Consider the following 26944-nt stretch of genomic DNA (forward strand, 5'->3'; position numbering starts at 1 on the left):
GCTTAGAAATAATGTATCGCTACTGGCGTTAAGTTGCCTAAACGTAACGCCCAAGAGAACTAGTCCTCTGATCTACTATAATTGTTGAATACACGTTGCTTAATCAGACGCACCAACTGTGCATAATTTTGTAAATTTTTTTTGGGAGATATTTCTTTAAACTTTTTTTCTTGAGTTTTGCCATTTTTAAAGTCTATCAAACAAAATTTTGAACTGAATTTCGTAAAAGAAACAATTCAGAAGAACTGAAAAAGCCGAAATGGAAACGAGTAGAAAAACGATGTTTCTTTTTTTGAACACCAAACGCTGGCATGGCCCTGTTCGATGCGATTCGGCTCTGATTGGTTCCGCTTCAGCTTGAGATCGGTCTGATTTGGCCAACTGATTTGGGGAAGCAGGAAAGCGCTCCCGATTTGCAATAACAACTAGTAATACACGCATATATACGGCATGATATATATGTAGGCAATGGTAAACGAAAGACAACTAGTATTCCCTGGGGGTTGGTGGTGTGGTTGTATTGCGCCCATGTCGAGCAATCGGAACCCAGATAGGACTGGGCTGAGTTCCTTCGCTGAGGTGTGTGTGTGTGCGGTGTGGTGTGATGCTGGTTTTTGTACGAACATATTTGCTTTCTAACTTTTTTCCCAAATTGATTTTGATATTCCTAAATTCCGGGATCCTAACTGAATCCCTCTCTCCACGTCAAGGTCCCTCAAGTGTGCTGCCGTAGGTGTCTATGTATGTGTTCCAGGTGAAATGTGTTGACATGTGTGAGTGTGTGCGTGTGGGATGGGCTACCACTGCACCGTTTCTATCTCCGGACTACGAACGCCGCTCAGTAGACAATGAACAGGTTGTTCTCATTGAAGCCGGCGGAGTGTCCGGCGTTGCGTACAATGAAACAGGATCCATCGAAGTGCATGCGCTTCTCATTGCGACTACAAAGGACAGAACAGAACGGAAGTTAGCAGAGCAGGATGACGGGCGAGGGGGAGGGTGAGGGGGAGGTTGAGAGCATCGGTTTGACACTCACCGAACAAACAGATGCGAGGTCTTGCCCAGAGAGGCAGTGCAATAGATGCCAGGTGTGGTCAAAGTGGACGATCCATTGCCGGGACTGGTGCGAATCAAGCACTTGTTGTCCACACGAGTGACCTTCACCAGGCCATCGGCTGCCTGGGTGATGCGAAATCCGTTTATGTCATAGATCTCAGTGCCATCCTCGGTACAGGTGTAAGCTGAATTGGCAATCACGTCATGGGCTTCAGCCATATAAGAGGGACCATGCCGCGAGTCGCTGCTAGAAGTTCGGGAATTAAATCGAAATTAGCCAAATAAGAAGCGATGCAATTGGCCGGGGGACTCACTCATAGAACACTGCTCACACCTTGTACCACATCTTGGCATAGCGACTGTAATGGGAAGATAATTCAAAGGATTCATTCCATTCCCACTCACACAAAGTTATTGCCCTTCATGCCGTCGTAGGTGACTATTTCGACTTTAGCGCCGCTCTGCAAGATGCGTCCATTGGGGTGGATCAAAGCCGAGTTGCTGCAGTTGCGTGATAGAGCATTTGCCACCATGCTGCGCTGATTGAGCACGCGCACCGCCTTGTCCAGAGTCATGTCAATGCTGCCCCATGCAAAGAAAGGTATTAACATTAGGGGTCGGTCTTAAAGAAGAGCCAAGGGGCTGGGGGCGTCCACACTCACCGCACGCCATCGCGGAGGCGCAACTGGATGGTGCCGTTCGTCATGGCAATGGGTCCAGAGCCGGGACATGCCGGCGGTGTGTGGTTCTCGAGCTCGAAGTTGTGCAACTGTTGGGAATTTTGAGATTGAGCATAGAATCGGCTAGATTTACAGATATGCAGGAGCCCCTTACCAGGCAGTAGTTCTGCTCGTTGTCGAAGCCATAGGTGGGCGTGGCATTGTAGCGCCCTGTGAGTGCCTTGCCGTTGTGCGCCATTTTGCCAGCGTCTATTTCCTGCATATTCCCTGGCCCGTACTGGGGAGGGTTGGAAATGTGTATGCCCGGCAGTTGGACGTATGGACGGGCCGACTGACTGCCGACGGGGTAATTGGCGCACTCCTTGGAAATGCCGCTGGTGATGGTGTTGGTGCCTACGGTGGCGCTGCTAGCGAGACTGGAGCTGCTGCCGCGATCCATGTGGCCCACGGAGTCCGTGCCGGAGGACAGCGAGATGTTGCTCATGCGTTGGGACAGCTGCCCCCCAGTCATGCCGACACGCAAGCTTGCTTGCTAAGGGAGGGGGATGAGAAGGCGAGAGGTAGTAGCGGAAGTTAGATCCGGAAGGAAATGAAGAGGTGAGGAAGTGAAAGTGCCAGAAAATAATTGAATACCGGCAGGAGAGAAAACGACAGATACGAGAGAAAGTGTCAGCAGCGCAGAAATCGAATGACTTTGCAACTGTTGCTAACATTCTGTCGACATTCTGTTAACGCATGCATATACATACATACATACATATATGTATTTACATACGTGTGTGCGTTTTTCCCAATTTGCATTTGATTTTTATAGAAATTAACCAAACTTTTTTGAATAGTATTAGAAGAGAAGTGAAGAGGGGGGAATAGAGAAGGAAAATTCGAATATTAAAGTCGGAAAGTAAGAGAGCAATGGTGGAAAAGAGCGACACGGAAAATAAGAAGGTCTGAAATAACTGGAGAGGGCAATGAGGTGATGTGGCAATGCTGCTGTTGCCGAGCTGTTAAGACTGCGGCGGCTGTTAGCTCGCTGTTGATACCCTGCTAGCGCGATGATGCGGCAGTTTTGTAAAACAAAATGTCTGAAAATTGAAGAAACTTTCACGTTATTGCTTGGAATTTCACTTACCGGCGATGGGTTGTTGGTGTAGACGGAGCGCTGGCGCACCCCGTTGGGCGGCTTGGTGGGCGAGCGCAAGATGTTGTTGATTTTGTCGTTAATCTGAGCACGCGACAAGAAGTCCTCGGCATTGAAGATCCCCACACGGGCGACCTTCGGGCTGCTTACTTGCGAGACCGGCTCCTGCTGGGAAGTCTCGCAGTCCGATGACTGGCACTGCGCCTCCTTGGTGCTGACCTTGGGCTCAACGGACTTCGGCTCGGTGACCATTTTGATTTGGCAACTTTTTTCTTCTCGCTCTTTCTTTTCGTCAAGTGAGTTCACAAAACCGGCGTTTGTGTGTGCGTGCGTGTGTTCGTGTGTGCGGCAAATGCGAAATTTTTCACTTTAAATATGTGTGAACTTACTTGAGAACACGCGCGTGCTAAATACAGTTTTAGAATATTTTGTTCGACACTTCTCACTACGACTCTGAGAGGAATTTTAATTTTTATATATAATTTTCCACTTTACATGAGCTCCGCTCGCTGGCACAATTTTCGAAAGGATGACTGTTCGGATTTTCACACTGAAAGTCGTCGCCTGCTCAAACCAGAATTCAAAGTGAAAAGCAGAGCTGTCTCCCGATTATAATCGGAGCGATATTCAGGGCTGCATTTCAATGTTGTATGGATGTAGATCAGATACTAATTACTGTACATTTTCGTATTATTAATGGTACTCCGTGGCTTGAGTCTTGAGCTTCACAAAAAAATGGTTTACCAAATTACCAAATGGTTAAATGGTAAAATGTTTAATTCGTACACTGCTCATTTTCACCTTGTTCGATCCTTTCGGATTCCTGTAAAGAAAATTTACCAAATACAATTCGTTCACAGACTTGCATTAAGGCGCCGCACTGACGCTGATCTATCCACAAGCCTGGAAAAAAGTATTGACCCGTCATCGTTTTGGCCCAAAGTAACTTCATTCTGGTCATGGCTATTTGTGGAATACTTCTGGCAGTCTTAATTTAATTTGGATCTCTTCCATAAACTGCGTGCACTGCAACTCTCTCTTCCCTAACTCCTCTCAAATCTGATTTCCTATAGATTATTAATTGGTACTTTGTATCGTTGCCCAACTAGAAATGGAAGCTTGAATGCATTTCCGTCGGCCTAATCCTATTTCACGCTTTTAGAGTCGGACAAATGAAGTTTGCCAGCATCAAAGTCAAACAAAATCGAATTAAGCAATAGGCGCCGCTCCCAACAGCATCAAGCAGAAGCTTTAAAGCATATTAGAAAATTGAAAAGTCAGCCAAAAGAGTTGCACTTGGCCATGTAAAAGTACTGTGCTGTGTGCTCGATGGTGGCATAAAACTGAAAGTTTCAATTTTCTGAAGTGCTCGCCTTGGCTCGAGAAGGTTGCGAAATGCCAAGTGTCAGTGCCAAAGGAGGCGGCTAAGCACGGAGGAGCCTCATCTTGGTTGGTTACTGCTGATGCAGTGTATCGCATATCTGCTTCGTCAGATGGAATTTCTGGCATCATCTTTACGTGAGGGTACACACTTGTGTCCTGGAATTTGCATGCAAAATATAATAGTGCTGGGTGCCCATTTATGTATGTACAAGCTAAGCTCTCTATAGCGGACACATGGCTCCAGTAATTCAATCCGTACTATCCATATAGTGTAAGTAGCGAATGTGTACAGCTTTTGTTAGATGTTTGGTTCTACCCAAATTGTCGGATATGTGCGGATAATGCTGGGGGGCTGTTGACAAATTAGCCAAAATTTAGAATTTGGCAGGCCCTGAAGGACGCCCGTCCGCGCTTGTGGCAATGAAAATTAGCTGAGACATCGCACGTCTGGTGTGTGGGGGAGTGTTATTGTTTTGCCACCTTGTAGTCTGGATCGTAGAGAACTATTGTCGAACGGTTCAGTTCAGTAGGCAACCCTGAACTTCTTGCAAACGATTGACAACTATATCCCCTCGCCTGCTCACATGATTGATGCTGGCTTTCACTTTTTCGGCTAGAGCGCATTGACTTCCCCTGCATTTGGCCATCGCTGCCCACGCAGCATGGCACAGCGAATATTCGCCTAAAAATTCTATCTCATTTTGCTTGTGACATATTTGAAATTTATTTTCGGTGCTGATGCTGCCACCCCGATGCTGTTGCTGTTGCTGTTGCAGCTGCATCTGCACCTCCGCCCACGCACTGCATTGACTCAGTTTGAGAGCGAAAATAAAAAAGAACAGTTGGCAAACACTGTATTTATAGAAAATGCAATATGCATGGAATCCGAATGAAATACGGAAACTCATTTGTAACGAGGGGGAACGTTGTGAGTTGCTGCGGACACCGCAACTCTACAGTTATACCCGATACTAAGTCAGTATGGCTCTCCTCCGGCAGACGCCGCTTATATTAAACGACACGACAAAGAGTGCGTGCGAGAGAGACAGAAAATCAGTCTGAGCGTGACGTCGGGCACTGCGTAGCCACTGCAAATTGATTTGTTCCTATTGGCTATAAAAATTATCTGATCTGATCCAGATTCAGCAATCTAATAGATATGGTCATTATCTATGATTCTGCGTTTTTAGTTTTCTCGAATGTGCAATATTGTGGATGCAACAGATTTTCGTTCTTTGTGTGGGCGGAAGGGGGTGGGGCGAAATTTTGAGATACACGTTTTATAGTAAGATCTAACAGGAGTGCGGATACCAAATTTGGTTACTCTAGCCTTAATAGTCTCTGAGATTTTTGAATATCCCCAGATTTTCGTCCTTTGCGGGGACGGAAGGGGGTGTGGCGAAGTTTTGAAACAAACTCGTCTCGGTCCGATATATTAGGAGTGTGGATACCAAATTTGGCTGCTCTAGCTTTTATAGTCTCTGAGATCTAGGCGCTAATGTTTTACTCTAAGCAAAGCCGGCTATGCTACGTGTGTGTTAGAGAGAGACAGGGCGAGAAAAAATGAAATTGTTTTCTTGATGCTGGCTATAATAATAATACGATCTTATTCAAATTCTGCAGTCTAAAAGATATGGTTATTCTCTACAGCTCTACGTTTTTGGTTTTCTCATATCTTTAAAATTGTGGATGCCACAGATTTTCGTCCTTTGTGGGGGCGGAAGTCGGCGGGGCGAAGTTTTGAAATATTTTTGTAGCAGTGACATATCCCAGAAGTCTGGGTCCAAAACATCGTTGCTCTAGCTCTTATAGTCTTTGAGCACGGACGGACAGACGGACAGACAGACAGGGCTCAATCGACTCGGCTATTGATGCTGATCAAGAATATATATACTTTATGGGGTCGGAAACGATTCCTTCTGGACGTTACACACATCCACTTTTACCACAAATCTAATATACCCCAATACTCATTTTGAGTATCGGGTATAAAAAGCTACAATGCCTTGACCGGCTCCACCACCTCTTTTGTTGTCACTTACAGCAGCCGCAAGCGAACAAATTGGTTCACCTCCTTTTATTTTTTTCCTTTCCTTTTTTTGGTAGTACGAGTCCATATTTATGGTTCGTAAATATGAATGTGGGATTTTTGTCGAGCCATTACCAATTGGACGGCCATTTACGGCAGGCAAAGGCAGAGAGGAAGCAGAATTGTGGTCTTTTTCTAGTTTGAATTGCTTGTTGATTATTTGCTTGCCACATTTTAATTAACTGGATTTCGTTTCGCAGAACGAATGTGTAACAGTAAGCTTTTGGCAGCGAGCACTGCTCTGAAATATTCTATCTATGCTCCAAGGGGATTTCATTTCCACTCGGTCGAATGCGAAATGTGGAAAAACTATTTTCGTCGACCCAAGAAAACTCATGAAAGTGTCAGTGAACTTTGGCGCAGACAAATCCGGCCGAGACGGCCCCAGACGGCCAAGACCCAGACCACACAGGGTGTGGGTGTAGCTGTGGGTGTGAGGAGCATGTGACATTTTCAGAGCTGGGCCAACAAATGGGTTCAGCCTGGGCCTGGGCCTACAGCGAAACATTTTGGCCTTCGCCATCCATAAATTTCCAGATCGCAACTTTGCTCTTCGGATTGCTTCGAGTTTATTGTACGTACTTTGGCCCCAGCAAATACGAGTATTTGAAGCCTTTGGCACGTACCTCTTTTATCCGAAAGTTGGCCCATTGAAGAGGCCTGGACTGGCACCAGCTGTTCATTTCTGTTAGGCCGTTGCCAAGTGGATTAGCGCAAATATTTTAAATTTCTGTTGGTCGGTCCACAGACAAGAGTGCTGAGAGGCTTTACTTTGCGGCTTAATTAAACTCAATTATAATCGTGTTAACACTTTTGTTATTCTGTATTCTGTAGTTGTTTTTGTTGGGGCGAAAGCAAATTAAAACTTCAAACTTGATAAATGCCGAGTGCGAACAAAACTTCTGCTCCATTATGGATTGTTTTACCTGAAGATTAGTTGGGAATCTCGATTGCAATTACTCCAACGAATCTCATTGCCGGAGAGTGGTCCAACCAGAGGAAATTGAATTGCTTTCGAGTGGGTTTCAATTACGCAAATTGCATTAGACATCACCACGCACGGATTTCCAATGAATCCAAACATATAGTACTCTTAGCTGTATATTATCTATGAATCGGATCAAGCTATCGTCCTTGCCAGCTGTACCTAGCCCAAGTTTTGCCCCAATCGGTGTAGGAATTCCATCTTGCTGCATCGCAAAACATCACCAAATGTCAGAAAAGGGGTCCATTCTTTATCCTCCAAGGCTGCCGCACTTTGACCTGCCTGCTCTACTCAGGTGGAGGCTGGTGTGATTGATTTGATTGCTGTCACCGACTGGGATGACAATCCATCTAATTCAATGAGCTACTCACTTTCGCCTCGAGTTTGTCCTGGGTCTTCCAGCTGTCCTTTGAAGTCCTAGTCAGAGGTATCGCTCCCGGGCGAAATGAAAGTCGTTTACATTTTTTATCAACTTTAAGTGGAAGATTATGGAGGGCACTTCGTGCTGGTTTTCGTACAACTTACCCCTGGGAACGTTTTCATAATTTTCTACATCCAACATTGCCATTCATTTCCCATTAAATGTGCCGTGCCCCAGGACGGCTCCCAGGACCCCCAGGGCGGCGGAAGATGTGCATTTATCCATTACCGTTGACGTTGCTGTCGACTCTCCTCTCCGCTCGAATCACCCGGTTAAAATGTAATTATCCTGCCTGGACTCGGCACTCCATGGCGTTGCATTCCACGTCTGAAATTCAGCCATGTCTTAATAGCCGGAAATCGAGTTGACTTGCCCTATGCCCTGGCCAAATGCATGTGGAATGAACTCGTTCGGAGAGTTATGGCTGTGAATTCAAGTTAATTGAATATCTATAGACGTGCATGGTGCCGAAGCAGAGGGGCCTCGCATAATTGTCGGCTCATTAAACGATAATGCAGGAAAATTGATGCCCGGCCTTTTTCCATTCCATTCCCCATTTTTGGGGGAAATTGAATTTCATAAACTTTCCGATGAAAAACAGGGTTGCGGGGGAGCCTCCCCAGGGAAGTTCCCAGCAGCAATTAGTGCGCTCTGTCTCGGGAGTGCCCGGCTTCGGAAGTGGCAGGAGCCCCGAGAAGCGGCAGGAACGTGGCCGAAGTCACCGACGTGCCGTGCCTTGCCGTGCCGTGCGTCAGCTGGGGAAAATCGAAACCAAAAAGTTTGTTTATGCTTAGAATGCCAGCGGAATTGCTGGCAGGAGGTGCAGTGGGAGCTGGGAGGCTTGGGGGCTTGGATGCTGGCAGGATGCGGCTCTCTCTGATGCCATTGACATCAGTAACACGGCCACGGCTGTTGTCATTCAAGTGTTCTAATCAATTCTGATTTAATTTTACGCCCAATTAAGTGTGAAAAGCTTTTGATGTTAGGCACACGTGTGCGAGCGGCAAATGGATGCAGACAAGGACTCGCAGGGGCGCAGTCACACAAGCGTGAGCATTGAATATGCCACAGATACATATGTGGGGTCGGTCCTTTGCTCGCACGAGTCCCAGTTAGGCTCTCACACTTGAATAAAGCCATTCCAGACATCAATATTTTGATCCTTCCCTGGTTGGGCTATTTGTACTTACCGCTGCTTATGTATCCACGCTGTGGCTTCCGCACCCGCTCTCACTGCTCCACGCTTTCACACACTTTCACACTTCTCTTTCTCTCTCTTTGTGTATCTCTAACCATGGAACAACTTTCTTCTTATGACAGAGACAGACGTGGCAGATAGTTCCGCCAAGACATTATCCAATAATCTTTATCAACAGCCACAGCCAGCGCTGTAGCATCCGCGCCGCGTCCCTACCTCCACCTCCAGCTCGAGGTTAAGTTTGTTGGAAACTTTAGTCTGCATGACAGTCGATCCGATATCCCTGTGCATTTGGATTTGTTTGCAGGTAACGACAAGGCTCAAGACATTTTACTAATTAAATATCAATGTACTTTTCCTTCCATTTGCCTAATTTACCGCTGTCAACAGCAAGACAAACAATATTGTAGTCCAAAAGAGTGTACACACTGGCCGCCCAGGGTTTTCACGCTACGATAAAATAAAAACAGCTGTGTCGTAAATGTGCGATTAAAAATTCAACGAAATATTTGTATCCCCGCGAAGCTTGGTTTTTGGAGATCAAAAAGGTCTTCCATATCCCGATGTGGCCGAAGATAGGGCTTATCCGAAGTCCCTTCAAAATGGAAGAGCGTAATCCGCTTTTACATTTAATCGGATTTAAATATAAACTCTATAGCGGCAGATATTCAAATTTATTTTCTTGGAAATCCTCACAGAAATTTAAATGATTAAATTCCAAGTGCTCTTAAAGATGGGAAACCGAACCAAACTGTCGTCTAGGGCCTGAAATTGTCCAACTCCTGATGGCACTTCAGGTGACGGCGTAAACGCAAAGCTCCTCCTGAGGGGGCCAAGAGGGCCCATGGAGTGGGGCCATAAAACAATTTTGTTGTAAATTTACGATACCCCAGGCCATATATGACAGAAGGTACGTAAATACTCGAACACATAAATGCACGGGGCAGGAGGCAGTCGACATTTTCTTTCCACCAAGAAATTAGCAAAGGATGGAGGGTAGGAAACGAAACGAGCTCCATTGCTCCACCATTCTTTTGGAGGAATAAATTAATTTATTGAATGAACAGTGTGGAGATAATGTTTTTTATCCCCAATCGGCCGACTAATTATTTCGAATTAAATAAAACTCGGCGCAGAAATAAAATTACGATATGTTCTTTAATGCGTGACATCCAAATTGCAAGTGTGGCTTGCCTGCCCTTTACATTGCCGCTCCGATCGCTAAGCGCAGCTTCGCTCGGCCGACGTCGGTAGGCAGACGCAAAGCGGAGATAGCGAAGAGCGAGCTGGCAGAGAGCGTTTAGCAGGGCAAGCAAGCGCAGAGCTTTAACAAACAAATGAGTGACATAGACATAAGTAACAAACAAAATAAGCGGCTGAGGGCCAAGAATTAGGTGCTATTTGGCAAGCAGCTAATCGGCTGGGTTCTGCTCCGAACATTCACCCCCGTTGGAAGGCAAAGGCTTTCAACAGATCCATCCTGAAGGGGCAGAACCGCTATTTTTCCAAAGGCCCTCTTGAAAAGGCCTTTTTGAGTGCGGATGACGGCTGCTCTGATGGTTCCATCTTTTCCTGGGATGACGCTCTCAATGCGTCCAAGCGGCCACCTTAATGGTGGCAGCGTTTCCACCTTGATCATGACGAGCGCTCCTAGCTTGATGTTTGGAGACGATGACTGCCACTTGCTCCGCTCCTGAAGAATCGAAAGATACGCCGTGCTCCATTTTCTCCAAAACGCCTGCTTCATTTGACACAGCCGCTGCCTTCGACTAAGTAGGTTGACCCGGAGATGCGCCACATCTGGCTCGTCGAATGCAGCTTTCGGGGCTCCATTGAGAAAGTGGTTTGGCGTGAGCACATCTAGATCATCGGGACTTTCTGTAATTGCATAAAGCGGACGGGAATTTAACAAAGCAGAGATTTCACAAGCCAAGGTCTGAATTTCATCAAGAGTAAAAATGTAGGTCCCGACGATGCGATGAAAATGATATTTAGCTGCCTTAACAGCCGCCTCCCACAAACCCCCAAAATGAGGTGAGCGAGGGGGGATGAATTTCCAATCGATTCCACTAGAAACGCAGAGATGTGACACAGCCGACGTATGAGGATCGCTGAGGAACTTTTGCCGAAGCTCCAAAAGCTCATTTTTTGCTCCTACAAAATTTGTAGCGTTGTCTGACCAGATGATTCGAGGTTTGGGACGTAGACTTATAAAACGCCTTAATGCTGCCAGAAAGGATTCTGTAGATAGATCCCGAACGACTTCCAAATGAGTTGCTTTGGTGCTAAAGCATACGAAGACAGCGATGTAACATTTGATAGGAGGCCTGCTTCTGACTTCCGACTTGTGATAAAAGGGTCCGCAAAAATCAACGCCCGTTGTGTGGAATGCTGGATTAGTCCTTACGCGATCCGCAGGCAAGTTTCCCATGATATGTTTCCTCAGCACTGGCTTCAAATGAAAGCATCTAACACATTTGCGAATGATTCCCGCAACATATTTGCGTCCACCAATAGGCCAGAATTTTTGCCGAAGCAGTCCGAGCAATCCTTGAGCTCCTGCGTGTAGAAACCTTTCGTGAAAGAAGATAATAATAGAGACAGTGACAGGATGTCCCTTAGGAAGCAGGATCGGGTGCTTCGCGTCGTAGTCCAATTCGGCATTTTGGAGGCGGCCTCCAACACGCAGCAATCCAAAGCTATCCAGAAATGGATTCAGTGAGGCCATCGTGCTTTTTGGGGGTAGGGCCTGTTTGCTGGCGAGGGCCCTTATCTCTTCCGAAAATTGTTGCTGCTGTATTGCCCTTATGAGCAAATGCGTACCATTTTTGATGTCGATTACGGTAAGTTGACCCTTCGACCGCGCTATTCCTTTGTCCTTGAGAATGTAGAATCGATATATGTAAGCAAAGACGCGCTGCATGGATCCGAATGAGTTTTGAAATTTTCAATCGTACGATACATCCCTTTCGTTTGAAACAACCAATGCTGCATGACGACGTTCTGGTACATCGGTCGGCAATTGCAAGCCTGCAGGCCACTCTGAGCTCTCAAGACGCAAGAATGGTGGTCCAGAGATCCAAAGGCTGCTATCCATTAGTTCAGCGGGCGTGGATCCACGTGATATGATGTCGGCAGGATTCAACTTTGTGGGCACGTGATGCCAAGTCATTCCAGCGGTGAGCTCCTGAATCCGCTGAACTCGATTAGAAACAAATATATTAAAATTCAATGGTGATTCTCGAATCCAGGCAAGGGCTATGGAGGAATCCGACCAGCAATGTATTTGGCATGGAGCTGATAATCCCTTAACTATGGTGGACACTAGTTCGGCTAATACGAGGGCAGCGGACAGCTTAAGCTTGGGGATAGTCATACTTTTCAAGGGCGCGACTCTGGATTTAGAGCATAAGAGATGACTTTGCACAATGCCAAGAGCTTCCGAACGCATGTATACACAGGCGCCATATGCTCCTTGGCTCGCATCACAAAACGCGTGCATTTCTTATCTGGCTTGCTGCCGAAGGACGTAACGTGGAAACTTAAAGTTTTTAACCATCGACAACTGCGAAGTCAGCTCAATCCAAGTCGTATGTAGATCCTGGGGCAAGCTTTCGTCCCAATTCAACTTAAGGCTTTCGTTCCATAGCGACTGCATAAATATTTTAGCTTTTGTGATGATGGGAGAGATGAGCCCTAGAGGATCGTAGATCCTAGCTAGTGTAGACAGGACCGAACGCTTCGATATTGGGCCTGCAGCGGTTCCGACGTGAGCGAAGCTAAACAGAAGATTGTCCGTGGTGGGATCCCAAACTAGACCAAGCGCCTTGGTTACTTCAGTCCCGTCATGAAAGGTAAGGAACTTTTCGCGATCCGCCTCCGATACGCCTTCCAAAGCAGCGGGTTCATTGGAACACCATTTACGTATGGGAAAACATCCTTTCGAAAGTAGCTCCTTTACCTGCTGACGAATCTTGATGACAGAATCAATGCTGTCCCCTCCAGATATGAGATCATCGACATAGAAATCTCTTCGAACAACATCAGCTCCAAGCGGAAAACGCAACTCTTCATCATTTGCCAATTGATGCATAGCACGAATTGCTAAGAAAGCGGCAGGTTTGGTTCCGTAAGTAAGTCTCCAACTTGAACACCTGAATCTCCTCCTTCGGGTCATTGCGCCATAGGATGCACTGCACGTGCGTATCGGGATGGGGAACGCGTACACAGCGGTACATTTTGCAGATATCGCCACACAAGGCGACTTTAAAAAAGCGGAAACGAAGCAGAGTTATCAGAATTTTAGGTTGGATGGTGGGTCCAGCCATTAGCGCATCAGTCAGTGATACTCCAGACGCTGTTTTGGCAGATCCATCGAACACTACGCGTAATTTGGTGGTTGTACTATCCTGCTTGTGGACGCAATGGTGAGGCAAGAAGTACTGCGGGAGGTCTGACTGCCGCGAAGCTGGCGACATGTGTCCTAAATCACGATACTCCTGGAGAAACTCCATATATTTTGCCTTAAGCTGTGCATTTTTTGCTAGCTTCCTCTCCAAATTGAGAAATCTACGTAGCGCCTGCTGATACGATTCTCCTAATTCCTCTAGACTGAATTTGGTTGGCAAACGCACGGAGTAAGCTCCGGACTCTAGGCGAATGCAGTTTGTGACGAAATGCTGTTCGCAATGAACATCTTCCTCCGAAATTGATGAGGGCGAATAATCTCCATCGACTTCCCAAAACCGCCATACAATATCGCACAAATTAGTCTCGCAAGGGGAGATGACAGGGGGATCTTCAACGGCTGCTAGCGCCGCACGGCGAAATTAGGATCAGCCAGTTTTAGATTATTTGGCATTGGCCAATCCTTTGCGTCTAGGCCGAAGTTAGGCTGCATTCCTGTGATTGAGGCAGTGATAATTGCAGAGAGGAAACCGCGATAGCTTTCGTCTTGAGATTGCAGGACGATGTCCACAGCCTTGCTGGATGGTAGAATTGACTCTCCAATACCGGCGATTTGAACGTGAGACGGGTGAGGATCTAACTGCAGCTGATTGGCGAGTCTCGATGTTATAAAGTTAACCTGAGAAGCGGAATCTAAAATGGCACGACATGGAATAAGCGATCCAAAACGGTCCCTGACATATACGATTGCAGTAGCTTGCCACACGTTTTGGCTAGGCAGAGATTTTTGACTCGAGGGGGAGGGCTAATATATTTGCTTGCTACTAGGGCACTTGCAGGATCATGCTGGGTCGATTCCGTGCTCGGCGACGGCAACTCAGCGTCAGCGCCCGACTGCATGGGGAGCAGTGTGTGATGCTTGGCTTGGCAATTTCTACATGCCCCTGACTTGCAGCGTTGCAATGAATGGCCTTTGTTGAGGCAGTTTAGACATAAATGGCGCTTCTTCAACTCCTTGTATCGAGAAAAAACAGGGAGATCTATAAATGCCTGGCATCGGGATATGTAGTGATCGGAGGATTTGCAATACTTGCATGTTGAGCTATTATGATCGTAAATGGAGGTGATTAGGGTGCTAGGTTTACTTTCTCCCACCTGCTGGCTAGGAATTGTTACCATAGCCGATCCCAAATTTTCCAGCATCCGACATCTTGCTTCCAAGAATGAGGCCATGCTTGACCACCGAGGCAATCCTGACGTCGGCAAGTTCTCTTCCCATTTCTCCTTGGTCTTGTGGTCCAATTTCGTGCCTATGATGAAGATCAGCAACCCATCGGAAATCTCCTGCGGGGTCGCCAAGGTCTGAAGTGCACGCAAGTGCGAATTGATTTTATCGCTGAGCGCGCGCAAGCCGATAGCCGAGCCCTTCTCCACCCCTTGCAGCCCGAAAATAGCCTTGACGTGTGCCTGGAAATGTAACAGTTTATTATCGAATCGCAACATTAGTAAATTCAACGCCTTGTCGTAATTCTCCTCAGAAAGTTCCAAGGAACGAATCGTATCCAGCGCAGCACCATCTAGACATCCACGAAGATATTGGAATTTTTCGATGATTGGTATACGATGGTCCTTGTGCACCATTGTCGAAAACATCGCGTGGAATTCTGGCCAATCCATGTAGCTCCCACCGAATCGCGGAAGCTGCAACTCGGGCATTCGAGAACGGCCTATACTATTATAGGCGAACAACGACGAATTCCCCTCGAGAGTATGCCGAGCCGTTGAATTGGCAACATTTACCGTGCGAGCAGCCATCAACTCCCGCGACAGCCTGGACCTAACCTTGACATAAACATTCGAAAAGTCCAGCCGGGCATCATGGGCTAACTGCAGGAAATCCAGCCTTTCAAGGCTCGTTTGAGCGGCATCGAAATCCGCATTCATTCGCTCGATCTGCTCTAAGCGAGCTTGAAGTTCTGCCTCATCTAACTCGGCAAGCTCTTCCTTGGTGAGAAATCTATCCATGGCCTTTAGTTGGCGGGCGATGGACTCGGCCTTGTGCTTGTAGAAATCTACATCACTCGGCATTGCTGCGTTCGCGACATTGGTAGGCTCAGGTGCTGCCATGTTGAGGTTTTAAAAGAGTCACTCAGCACGACCGAAAAAGACACCCTGTATACGTATAAACGTGGGAACCGAAAGCAAAGGGATTACAGCTAATGCCTTTAGCTGTGCGGCTGTGCGAGCTGTCCGATTCCGCTTTGTACTCCGCTTGTGTGTATTAGTGAGTTCGCTGCACTGCCTACCGCACTGCACTGACCGAATTGTCGCGACAGAGAAATTAATAGCCAGCAATGCGTGTATGTAGGTGTATGTAAGTATGTTTTAGCACCGAATTGTGCTTAACCGCCGAAAATTTGCTAGGGCTAACGAATGTCGATCGCGAATGATTATTAATTGACACTGCAACTCAGAGATCACGTCGGGGTCACCAAATTTTATGTGGAGATAATGTTTTTTATCCCCAATCGGCCGACTAATTATTTCGAATTAAATACAACTCGGCGCAGAAATAAAATTACGATATGTTCTTTAATGCGTGACATCCAAATTGCAAGTGTGGCTTGCCTGCCCTTTACATTGCCGCTCCGATCGCTAAGCGCAGCTTCGCTCGGCCGACGTCGGTAGGCAGACGCAAAGCGGAGATAGCGAAGAGCGAGCTGGCAGAGAGCGTTTAGCAGGGCAAGCAAGCGCAGAGCTTTAACAAACAAATGAGTGACATAGACATAAGTAACAAACAAAATAAGCGGCTGAGGGCCAAGAATTACATAGGTGCTATTTGGCAAGCAGCTAATCGGCTGGGTTCTGCTCCGAACAAACAGATTGCATTTTAAATTTTTTATACTTCCATAGTATTGATTTTGGGGCACATGAATTTCTCTTTACATGATAGAAAATTTAGGTGTTGGAGATTGACGTAAGGCTAATCCCGGTTTTTCACACTGGGTTTAACTTTGTATTATAATTGGACATCCCATCGTATTTATGTATATATTAAGCCTATGTTTTGTGTTTGTATGGGGGTTTCTTTCATTGTCCTCCTCACAGGTTAAGTGTCTTTTAATCAAATTACAATTGGGGTTAATTTAATAAACTCTCACTTTCTACCTTTCACAGGATCTGTTCTATCCTTCATGTGTGTCCTGTGGCTGTTTTAACTGTGGCTGGCGCTGTGCCACTTGCAAATAATTCACTTTCTTTTGCCTCTTGTAAAGAGTGTGCGGTGTGTGTGACTATGGTTACGTGCTCGAGTGTCTGTATGCTACGGGTGTGGATGAACATTATTGGATTGCATTGAAAGAACTGGTAGCTTAGAAATAATGTATCGGCACTGGCGTTACGTTGCCTAAACGTAACGCCCAAGAGAACTAGTCCTCTGATCTACTATAATTGTTGAATACACGTTGCTTAATCAGACGCACCAACTGTGCATAATTTTGTAAATTTATTTTTGGGAGATATTTTTAAAGTCTATCAAACAAAATTTAGAACTGAACTGCGTAAAAGAAACAATTTAGAAGAACTGAACTGTTTAACTGTTTCTTCCCATACTCCAAGCTAGGGCCCCCCATAATATAAACAATTGACCACATTTTTTCATCAACATTAGAATCACGCCACTCTCGAGAAATCGATTCTTTAGAATCACGCCACTCATGAGGACCAATCAAAGCTAGACATAAAACCAAGGAGTATCACATTCCTAGCTCCGTCATGTAATGCAACACCGATCGCCAGCAGTGTATGCCTTTCATCAAAGCCGACGCATCCCCAAATATCTTTCCAGGCACGTCCGCCACCGACACGAAGATGCAGCCGAGGAAAGCAACGCCCGAAGCCAGAGTCGGGAGTTCCAAGAGAAGGGCTCATGGAAACTAGCCAGCAGCAGAGAGATCAGTTCCGTTTGAGACAAGCAGACCCAAAGTCAAGTCGGGGAATTCATTTAAATCTTGTGACATAAAGATATTTAAGTTGTAAAATAAAAGTCTTTTTTAAAACTTAAAATCGAGTTGCGGATATTTAACTGGCGCAGTCGGTAGGATTTCGTTTAAAATTAACTCCTATATTTCGGTAATGGTCAGCTTGTGTAATTTCTAATTACTGTGATCACGTAATCCCGGAATCGTTAATAAAATTGTGAAATCCGCCAAAGAACCTATGTGTTACGAGCACATACGATTTGCAAAACTAAAATTAAGTGAACTGAAGTAAGCGGAGATAGTGATCCACCAAGAACAGTGAAACACTAAATACAAAATCAAAAAACTTACAAGTGAACCAAAATAAAGTTAAAAACTACTGAAAACAAAACAAAACCCAATCAACACCAACAACATGGCGTTACCACCACTATCATTGAGCGAAATCCACTTGAACCAGGCACTGCTGTCGATCAGACAAATACCTGCCTATGACGGTTCATCTGGACAGCTAAGCTCATTTATCAAACGAATCGAATATGTATGCGGATTATATCCAACTGAAGATCTTCGCCAACAAAGGATCTTATTTGGAGCGACCGAGATCCAACTGTCAGGAGAGGCACAACGCATATCGCAAATGATACAACCCAACACGTGGCTCGAACTGAAGACGGCGCTGATCAACGAGTTCAAAAATCACACACCATATGAAGAACTCTTACGACAACTATACACCACCAGATTCAACGGCAGTCTTCGTAAGTTTATAGAAGAATTAGAGATAAAAGCATTATTAATAAACAATAAGCTAAACTTAGAAAACATACCAGAAAATAATGTCATTTATAAAAACGCTTTTAACAACACAATTAAAGATGTCATTACTCGAAAACTTCCTGACAGAATGTTCATGACCTTAGCAAGAAAAGATATTACCACATTGTCTAATCTTAAGAAGGCAGCACAAGAAGAAGGATTGTACGAAGCTAGTACAACAGATTCAGGTACAAATAAAGATCAATCGAAATCGTCTCAATCAAATCGAAAGAATGTTGGAAACTATTATCCAAATTATAATACTACTAACTATCACAATCAAACTCAGAGTTCATCTGGAACAGGTCAGACTAATCGAACAAATCAAAATCAAAATTCCCAAAATCCTGTATTATACAATGAGTTCAAAAATTCCTTGAATCAAGGTAGGGCTCAGAATCCATTCAATCAGCAAATATCTCAAAACCAAGCTAGTGGGAGTGGACCCAACCAACCTACTAAAAGAGGGAGGGAGAGCCAGAGTGGCCAAACGAAGATGGACGTAAATTTTCACCAAGCCGCCTCGGAAGACACCGAGGAGGACCCTATATAAACATTACCATTAATAAAAGAATATTAAGGTGTATCGCTGACTCGGGATCATCGATCAACATCATGAAAGAAAATTATACAGATTCCGAGATAAAAGACGATAACCTTACGGTCCATACCATCAATGGACCTGTCCGTTTAACTAAGAGTATAATGAGGAAAGCGAACAAACATGTCCGTCCGAACAAAAGTTCTACATACATAACTTTTCCGAAAATTATGATATTTTATTAGGAAGAGAATACTTGATGGCAAGTAAAGCCGTCATCGATTACAGAAATGACACTGTAACACTAGGAGCTAGGCCGTACCCAATCATTCAGAGTGGAGAAGCTATTGAAGCCGGCAAGACCGCACAGAAGTGCACTGATCCCTCTACAAAAGAAGAGAAGATCGGCCTAAGTGCCTTGACCCATCTCCAGAGGGTGATCAATACTTCGCTTCCGCTCTAGACAGTGAATTAAGGGAATGTAATCAATTAAGATTGGAACACTTAAACGACGAAGAGAGGGAAGAGTTAAAGAAGGTCTTATATGAGTTTAAGGATGTTCAGTACAGAGAAGGTGACAATTTGACTTTCACAAGTACAATCAAGCACGAGATCAAAACTCAACATGAAGACCCGGTCTACAGACGACCATACAAATATGCCCAGATACATGATCAGGAGGTTAACCAGCAAATCAAAGATATGATCAGGCAGGGAATAATTCGAAAGTCGAATTCTCCTTACTGCTCGACCATATCTATGATTCCGAAGAAGATAGATGCTTCAGGAAAGCAAAAATATCGAATGGTAGTAGACTATAGAAGTCTAAATGAAATAACAGTTAAGGACAAATTCCCAACTCCACGAATGGATGAAATCCTAGACAAACTAGGTAAATGTCAGTATTTTACGACAATCGATTTAGCAAAAGGTTTCCATCAAATACCCATGGAACCTAGCTCAATCCCCAAAACTGCGTTCTCCACTAAGCATGGACATTACGAGTTCACTCGTATGCCCTTTGGGCTAACCACTGCCCCAGCTACCTTCCAAAGATGTATGAACAATCTGCTAGAAGAGTTAATCTTCAAAGATTGCTTTGTATACTTAGATGACATCATTATATTTTCCACTTCATTGGAAGAACACTTGTTGTCACTAAGGAGAGTATTTGGAAAGTTGAGAGACGCCAACTTGAAGCTACAAATGGATAAATGTGAATTCATGAAAAAGGAAACTGAATTCCTAGGTCATGTAGTCACTACTGAAGGAATAGTACCAAATCCAGGCAAAATCTCTGCCATTGTCAAATTTCCAATACCAGAAACGACTAAACAAATAAAGTCATTCTTAGGTCTGTGCGGGTTCTACAGGAAATTCATTCCTAATTTTGCAAACATAGCAAAACCCATGACACTCAAACTAAAGAAAGGAGCTGTCATAGACCCCAAGGAAGAAAAGTACGTCGAGGCATTTGAGAGACTAAAAGTACTCATCACCTCAGACCCTATCCTTGCGTTCCCAGACTTTGACAAAATGTTCACGGTAACAACCGACGCGAGTAACATAGCATTGGGAGCGGTTTTGTCACAAGAACACAAACCAATCTGCTACGCTAGCAGAACCCTAAATGAACATGAAATAAACTATTCAGCCATCGAAAAGGAATTATTAGCGATAGAGATAGAGATTAGAGATACAAAGCGATCATAAACCCTTGATTTGGTTGAACAACCTCAAGGAGCCAAATATGAAATTACAAAGGTGGAAAATAAAACTGAATGAGTTTGATTTTAAAATGAAATATCTACCAGGCAAAGAAAATCATGTAGCTGATGCCTTATCAAGGGTAAAGATTAATGAAAATCTCCTTGGAGAAGCTTCCAATAGCGTTGGTGCAACTGTACATAGCGCACAGGAAGACAATCTAATTCACATTGCTATCACGGAAAGACCAATTAACTATTACAATCGGCAAATTGAGCTAATAAAAGGCAATGAAGATAAGGTAGAAACAATTCGTTATTTTCGCAAGCTAATCATCAAGATCACGTATAAGGAAATGACTAACACCTTAGCGAAGGATATAATAAAGGAATATCTATGCACCAAAAAGAGCGCATTATATTTCCATAACGAAGTAGATTTTCCTCCATTCCAAAAAGCCTATTTAGAAATCATTAATTCTAACAATATAACCAAAGCTATTAAATCAAGCACGAAACTCCTAGATATTCAGAATTACGCTGAATTTAAAGAAACCATATTAAAGAATCATAAAGGCTTACTCCATCCAGGGATAGAGAAAACCGTCAATTGGTTTAGGGGAAAATACTATTACCCGGATTATCAAAAACTAATCCAAAACATCATAAACGAATGTCCTACTTGTAATATTGCCAAAACAGAGCATAGAAATACGAAGTTGGCATTCGAAACTACACCGGAAATACTGAACATCAGAGAGAAATACGTCGTAGATTTCTATATGGTTGGTAACCAACAGTTCCTATCATGTATTGACGTATACTCGAAGTTTGCCACTTTTGTAGAAGTAAAAAGTCGTGACTGGTTAGAAGCAAAAAGAGCCATCATGAAAGTTTTTAACGAGATGGGCAAACCAATTGAAATCAAAGCCGATAAAGATTCAGCTTTTATGTGCACAGCATTGCAAGCATGGCTAAATGCGGAAAACGTCAAAATAGAGATCACTTCCAGCAAAAATGGAAAATCTGACGTAGAAAGATTTCATAAAAAAGTAAATGAAAATTTAAGAATAATATCTAGCGAGGATAACCCAGAAGATAGATTCACGAAGTTTGAATTAATTCGTTATACTTATAATCATAAAACCAAACATAATACCACAAATAGGACACCAGCTGATATATTCATTTATGCAGGCTCACCTGATTATGACACCCAACTAAATAAAGTGAATAAAATCACTCAATTAAATAAAAACCGCATAGAGTATGAAGTAGATACCCGCTATAAACTATCACCTCTAGTTAAGTCTAAGGTAACAAATCCTTTCAAAAGGACGGGCGAAATTAGACAGGTAGACGAAAAACATTATGAAGAAAAGAATAGGGGTAGGAAAATAACTCATTATAAATCAAAATTCAAGAAAAAGAAGAAATCTAATAGAAGCAAATATAATAATTCCAGGACATAATCCAAATAAAATATCTAGTAGACAAATTGCAAAGAGAAATGAACGGGCTAAAAATAACCAAAAGAAATAAAAGAGGCCTAATCAATATAGTAGGAACAGCCTACAAATATCTCTTTGGAACACTAGATCAGGAAGATAAAGTCGATTTGGAACAAAAAATAGAAAATTTAGCCAGCCATAGCATTCAAATGAATGAACTAAATTTGGTAATAGATGCAGTTAATAGCGGAATAAACGTTATAAACAAACTAAATGAAGAAAAAGACAGGAATCAACAAATAGAAATTTTGATATTCAATCTTCAACATTTCACAGTATATTACGAAGATATAGAACTAGGTATGCAATTAACTAGGCTCGGTATATTTAATCCAAAAATTATAAAACAAGACTACCTGGAACAAATAAATTCTGAGAAAATACTAAATATAAAAACCTCCACATGGCTAAAATCCGATACCAACGAAATTCTAATAATTTCCAACATTCCCAAAGACATTACAAAAGTACCAATCTATAAAATCGTTCCGTACCCAGACGAATTAAATAACATGTTAACAGATATGACACGACAAGTACTACATAAAAAATGAAGAAGTATTTGTTAAAGAAACTAGATTGAAAACCAATGACAATTGTATAAAAGGAATTTTAATGCAAATTCCCACTAAATGTCCATATTCCAAAACTTTTCAAAACTTTCAAATAAACTTTATTGAACCCAATATACTAATCACATGGAATCTTCCAAAAACAACGCTAAACCAGAATTGTGTAAACCAAGAAATCATAGCGGAAGGAAATACCATTATAAAAATCTACAACTGTTCAATCCAATTAAATGAATTTACAATATCAAACACAATGTTAGATTTTGCCCAGAATGTTTATGTCAACAACAACATAACTTAAATAAAACCACTGTCGTATGTCCAAACTAATGAAATAATTATGCAATACACCAAACATAGTAACCTATTACAAATAAGTCTACTAATTTCATTTGTCATAATTATATTAGTACTACTAAGTTATGTAGCTGTTAAATTTAAGAAAACTTCTAAAAGAGTCACGGTTAAATGTATTAACCCTATAATAGAAGCAGAAGAGGAACCAACCTCAGCCACCGCACTTGACACCCCGTCACTATACCCGAGGGTAATCGCCTAGGGACAGGCTAATAACAAACTTTGGGGGAGTGACATATCCATAATTCCCCACATCCCATACACATTATGTTTATGTACAATTCATCCACCCCATCCACACAAGTAACAGGACCCCACTCAAGAATCAATAACTGTTTCTTCCCATACTCCAAGCTAGGGCCCCCCATAATATAAACAATGGACCACATTGTTTCATCAACATTAGAATCACGCCACTCTCGAGAAATCGATTCTTTAGAATCACGCCACTCATGAGGACCAATCAAAGCTAGACATAAAACCAAGGAGTATCACATTCCTAGCTCCGTCATGTAATGCAACACCGATCGCCAGCAGTGGATGCCTTTCATCAAAGCCGACGCATCCCCAAATATCGATCCAGGCACGTACGCCACCGACACGAAGATGCAGCCGAGGAAAGCAACGCCCGAAGCCAGAGTCGGGAGTTCCAAGATAAGGGCTCATGGAAACTAGCCAGCAGCAGAGAGATCAGTTCCGTTTGAGACAAGCAGACCCAAAGTCAAGTCGGGGAATTCATTTAAATCTTGTGACATAAAGATATTTAAGTGGTAAAATAAGTCTTTTTTAAAAACTTAAAATCGAGTTGCGGATATTTAACTATATATATGTAGGCAATGGTAAACGAAAGACAACTAGTATTCCCTGGGGGTTGGTGGTGTGGTTGTGTTGCGCCCATGTCGAGCAATCGGAACCCAGATAGGACTGGGCTGAGTTCCTTCGCTGAGGTGTGTGTGTGTGGTGTGGTGTGGTGCTGGTTTTTGTACGAACATATTTGCTTTCTAACTTATTTCCCAAATTGATTTTGATATTCCTAAATTCCGGGATCCTAACTGAATCCCTCTCTCCACGTCAAGGTCCCTCAAGTGTGCTGCTGTAGGTGTCTATGTATGTGTTCCAGGTGAAATGTGTTGACATGTGTGAGTGTGTGCGTGTGGGATGGGCTACAACTGCGCCGTTTCTATCTCCGGACTACGAACGCCGCTTAGTAAACAATGAGCAGGTTGTTCTCATTGAAGCCGGCGGAGTGTCCGGCGTTGCGTACAATGAAACAGGATCCATCGAAGTGCATGCGCTTCTCATTACGACTACAAAGGACAGAACAGAACGGAAGTTAGCAGAGCAGGATGAAGGGCGAGGGGGAGGGGGAGGGGGAGGTTGAGAGCATCGGTTTGACACTCACCGAACAAACAGATGCGAGGTCTTGCCCAGAGAGGCAGTGCAATGGATGCCAGGTGTGGTCAAAGTGGCCGATCCATTGCCGGGACTGGTGCGACTCAAGCACTTGTTGTCCACACGAGTGACCTTCACCAGGCCATCGGCTGCCTGGGTGATGCGAAATCCGTTTATGTCATAGATCTCAGTGCCATCCTCGGTACAGGTGTAAGCTGAATTGGCAATCACGTCATGGGCTTCAGCCATATAATAGGGACCATGGCGCGAGTCGCTGCGAGAAGTTCGGGAATTAAATCGAAATTAGCCAAATAAGAAGCGATGCAATTGGCCGGGGGGACTCACTTATAGAACACTGCCAGGGTGTAGTCCTTGGTCAGATCGGTGAAAGAGTCGGTTGTGGTGCGCGTCCCGGCTGTGTCCACCAGGGAGATGAGAGCGCACGCCTCGCTGGTGAAGCTCACACCCTTGTACCACATCTTGGCATAGCGACTGTAATGGGAAGATAATTCAAAGGATTCAAAAGATGCCAAGTTGGGGTAAGGGCCATTCCCACTCACACAAAGTTATTGCCCTTCATGCCGTCGTAGGTGACTATTTCGACTTTAGCGCCGCTCTGCAAGATGCGTCCATTGGGGTGGATCAAAGCCGAGTTGCTGCAGTTGCGTGATAGAGCAACTGCCACCATGCTGCGCTGATTGAGCACGCGCACCGCCTTGTCCAGAGTCATGTCAATGCTGCCCCATGCAAAGAAAGGTATTAACATTAGGGGTCGGTCTTAAAGAAGAGCCAAGGGGCTGGGGGCGTCCACACTCACCGCACGCCATCGCGGAGGCGCAACTGGATGGCGCCGTTCGTCATGGCAATGGGTCCAGAGCCGGGACATGCCGGCGGTGTGTGGTTCTCGAGCTCGAAGTTGCGTGTGCTGCTCACGCGTGCCAAGGCGTATGGTGGAGGGGGCATTGGAGACGGCAACTGTTGGGAATTCTGAGATTGAGCATAGAATCGGCTAGATTTACAGATATGCAGGAGCCCCTTACCAGGCAGTAGTTCTGCTCGTTGTCGAAGCCATAGGTGGGCGTGGCATTGTAGCGCCCTGTGAGTGCCTTGCCGTTGTGCGCCATTTTGCCAGCGTCTATTTCCTGCATATTCCCTGGCCCGTACTGGGGAGGGTTGGAAATGTGTATGCCCGGCAGTTGGACGTATGGACGGGCCGACTGACTGCCGACGGGGTAATTGGCGCACTCCTTGGAAATGCCGCTTGTGATGGTGTTGGTGCCAACGGTGGCGCTGCTAGCGAGACTGGAGCTGCTGCCGCGATCCATGTGGCCCACGGAGTCCGTGCCGGAGGACAGCGAGATGCTGCTCATGCGTTGGGACAGCTGCCCCCCAGTCATGCCGACACGCAAGCTTGCGTGCTTAGGGAGGGGGGATGAGAAGGCGAGAGGTAGTAGCGGAAGTTAGATCCGGAAGGAAATGAAAAGGTGAGGAAGTGAAAGTGCCAGAAAATAATTGAATACCGGCAGGAGAGAAAACGACAGATACGAGAGAAAGTGTCAGCAGCGCAGAAATCGAATGACTTTGCAACTGTTGCTAACATTCTGTCGACATTCTGTTAACGCATGCATATACATACATACATACATATATGTATTTACATACGTGTGTGCGTTTTTCCCAATTTGCATTTGATTTTTATAAAAATTAACCAAACTAATTTGAATAGTATTAGAAGAGAAGAGAAGAGAAGAGAAGAGAAGAGGGGGGAATAGAGAAGGAAAATTCGAATATTAAAGTCAGAAAGTAAGAGAGCAATGGTGGAAAAGAGCGAGACGGAAAATAAGAAGGTCTGAAATAACAGGAGGGCAATGAGGTGATGTGGCAATGCTGCTGTTGCCGAGCTGTTAAGACTGCGGCGGCTGTTAACTCGCTGTTGATACCCTGCTAGCGCGATGATGCGTGAAGAAACTTTCACGTTATTGCTTGGAATTTCACTTACCGGCGATGGGTTGTTGGTGTAGACGGAGCGCTGGCGCACCCCGTTGGGCGGCTTGGTGGGCGAGCGCAAGATGTTGTTGATTTTGTCGTTCATCTGAGCACGCGACAAGAAGTCCTCGGCATTGAAGATCCCCACACGGGCGACCTTCGGGCTGCTTACTTGCGAGACCGGCTCCTGCTGGGAAGTCTCGCAGTCCGATGACTGGCACTGCGCCTCCTTGGTGCTGACCTTGGGCTCAACGGACTTCGGCTCGGTGACCATTTTGATTTGGCAACTTTTTTCTTCTCGCTCTTTCTTTTCGTCAAGTGAGTTCACAAAACCGGCGTTTGTGTGTGCGTGCGTGTGTTCGTGTGTGCGGCAAATGCGAAATTTTTCACTTTAAATATGTGTGAACTTACTTGAGAACACGCGCGTGCTAAATACAGTTTTAGAATATTTTGTTCGACACTTCTCACTACGACTCTGAGAGGAATTTTAATTTTTATATTTAATTTTCCACTTTACATGAGCTCCGCTCGCTGGCACAATTTTCGAAAGGATGACTGTTCGGATTTTCACACTGAAAGTCGTCGCCTGCTCAAACCGGAATTCAAAGTGAAAAGCAGAGCTGTCTCCCGATTATAATCGGAGCGATATTCAGGGCTGCATTTCAATGTTGTATGGATGTAGATCAGATACTAATTACTGTACATTTTCGTATTATTAATGGT

At 44.5% G+C, this 26944-nt stretch overlaps 2 protein-coding genes across 5 annotated transcripts; both read right to left on the reverse strand.

The window, feature by feature from the left end:
* Positions 1 to 561: 561 nt before the first annotated feature.
* LOC117194387 lies at positions 562 to 26515 on the reverse strand. Of its 3 annotated transcripts, none has more exons than XM_033398963.1 (7): positions 26235 to 26515; positions 25276 to 25653; positions 25053 to 25210; positions 24796 to 24972; positions 24581 to 24727; positions 24246 to 24509; positions 562 to 941 (listed from the first exon to the last, which is right to left on the reverse strand). In XM_033398963.1, the coding sequence occupies exons 1-7, from the start codon at positions 26493 to 26495 to the stop codon at positions 839 to 841; spliced, it is 1488 nt and encodes a 495-aa protein (XP_033254854.1). In that variant the 5' UTR covers positions 26496 to 26515; the 3' UTR covers positions 562 to 838. The 3 variants fall into 3 exon arrangements, with proteins under 3 accessions (XP_033254854.1, XP_033254852.1, XP_033254853.1); XM_033398961.1 differs by having other exon boundaries at positions 25053 to 25222; XM_033398962.1 differs by lacking the exon at positions 562 to 941 and adding an exon at positions 23944 to 24150 and having other exon boundaries at positions 25053 to 25222.
* Positions 1207 to 2227, reverse strand: LOC117194389. 2 transcript variants are annotated; one of them, XM_033398967.1, is made up of 5 exons: positions 1891 to 2227; positions 1719 to 1825; positions 1462 to 1638; positions 1371 to 1415; positions 1207 to 1300 (listed from the first exon to the last, which is right to left on the reverse strand). In XM_033398967.1, the coding sequence occupies exons 1-4, from the start codon at positions 2218 to 2220 to the stop codon at positions 1385 to 1387; spliced, it is 645 nt and encodes a 214-aa protein (XP_033254858.1). In that variant the 5' UTR covers positions 2221 to 2227; the 3' UTR covers positions 1207 to 1300; positions 1371 to 1384. The 2 variants fall into 2 exon arrangements, with proteins under 2 accessions (XP_033254858.1, XP_033254857.1); XM_033398966.1 differs by having other exon boundaries at positions 1719 to 1837.
* Positions 26516 to 26944: the final 429 nt, after the last annotated feature.

Source organism: Drosophila miranda (assembly GCF_003369915.1).
Source record: "Drosophila miranda strain MSH22 chromosome Y unlocalized genomic scaffold, D.miranda_PacBio2.1 Contig_Y3_pilon, whole genome shotgun sequence".
NCBI lineage: Eukaryota > Metazoa > Arthropoda > Insecta > Diptera > Drosophilidae > Drosophila > Drosophila miranda.

Excerpts from the sequence above, each read along its gene's own strand:
- LOC117194389 (XM_033398966.1), bottom strand. The coding sequence starts at position 2,220 with ATGAGCAACATCTCGCTGTCCTCCGGCACGGACTCCGTGGGCCACATG. Across the intron at positions 1,838-1,890 it reads ACGAGCAGAACTACTGCCTG|AATTCCCAACAGTTGCACAA; the intron begins GTAAGGGGCTCC and ends GCTCAATCTCAA. Across the intron at positions 1,416-1,461 it reads ATGAAGGGCAATAACTTTGT|TCGCTATGCCAAGATGTGGT; the intron begins GTGAGTGGGAAT and ends TTCCCATTACAG.
- LOC117194387 (XM_033398961.1), bottom strand. The coding sequence starts at position 26,495 with ATGGTCACCGAGCCGAAGTCCGTTGAGCCCAAGGTCAGCACCAAGGAG. Across the intron at positions 25,654-26,234 it reads ACACCAACAACCCATCGCCG|CACGCAAGCTTGCGTGTCGG; the intron begins GTAAGTGAAATT and ends CCCCTCCCTAAG. Across the intron at positions 24,728-24,795 it reads ATGAAGGGCAATAACTTTGT|TCGCTATGCCAAGATGTGGT; the intron begins GTGAGTGGGAAT and ends TTCCCATTACAG.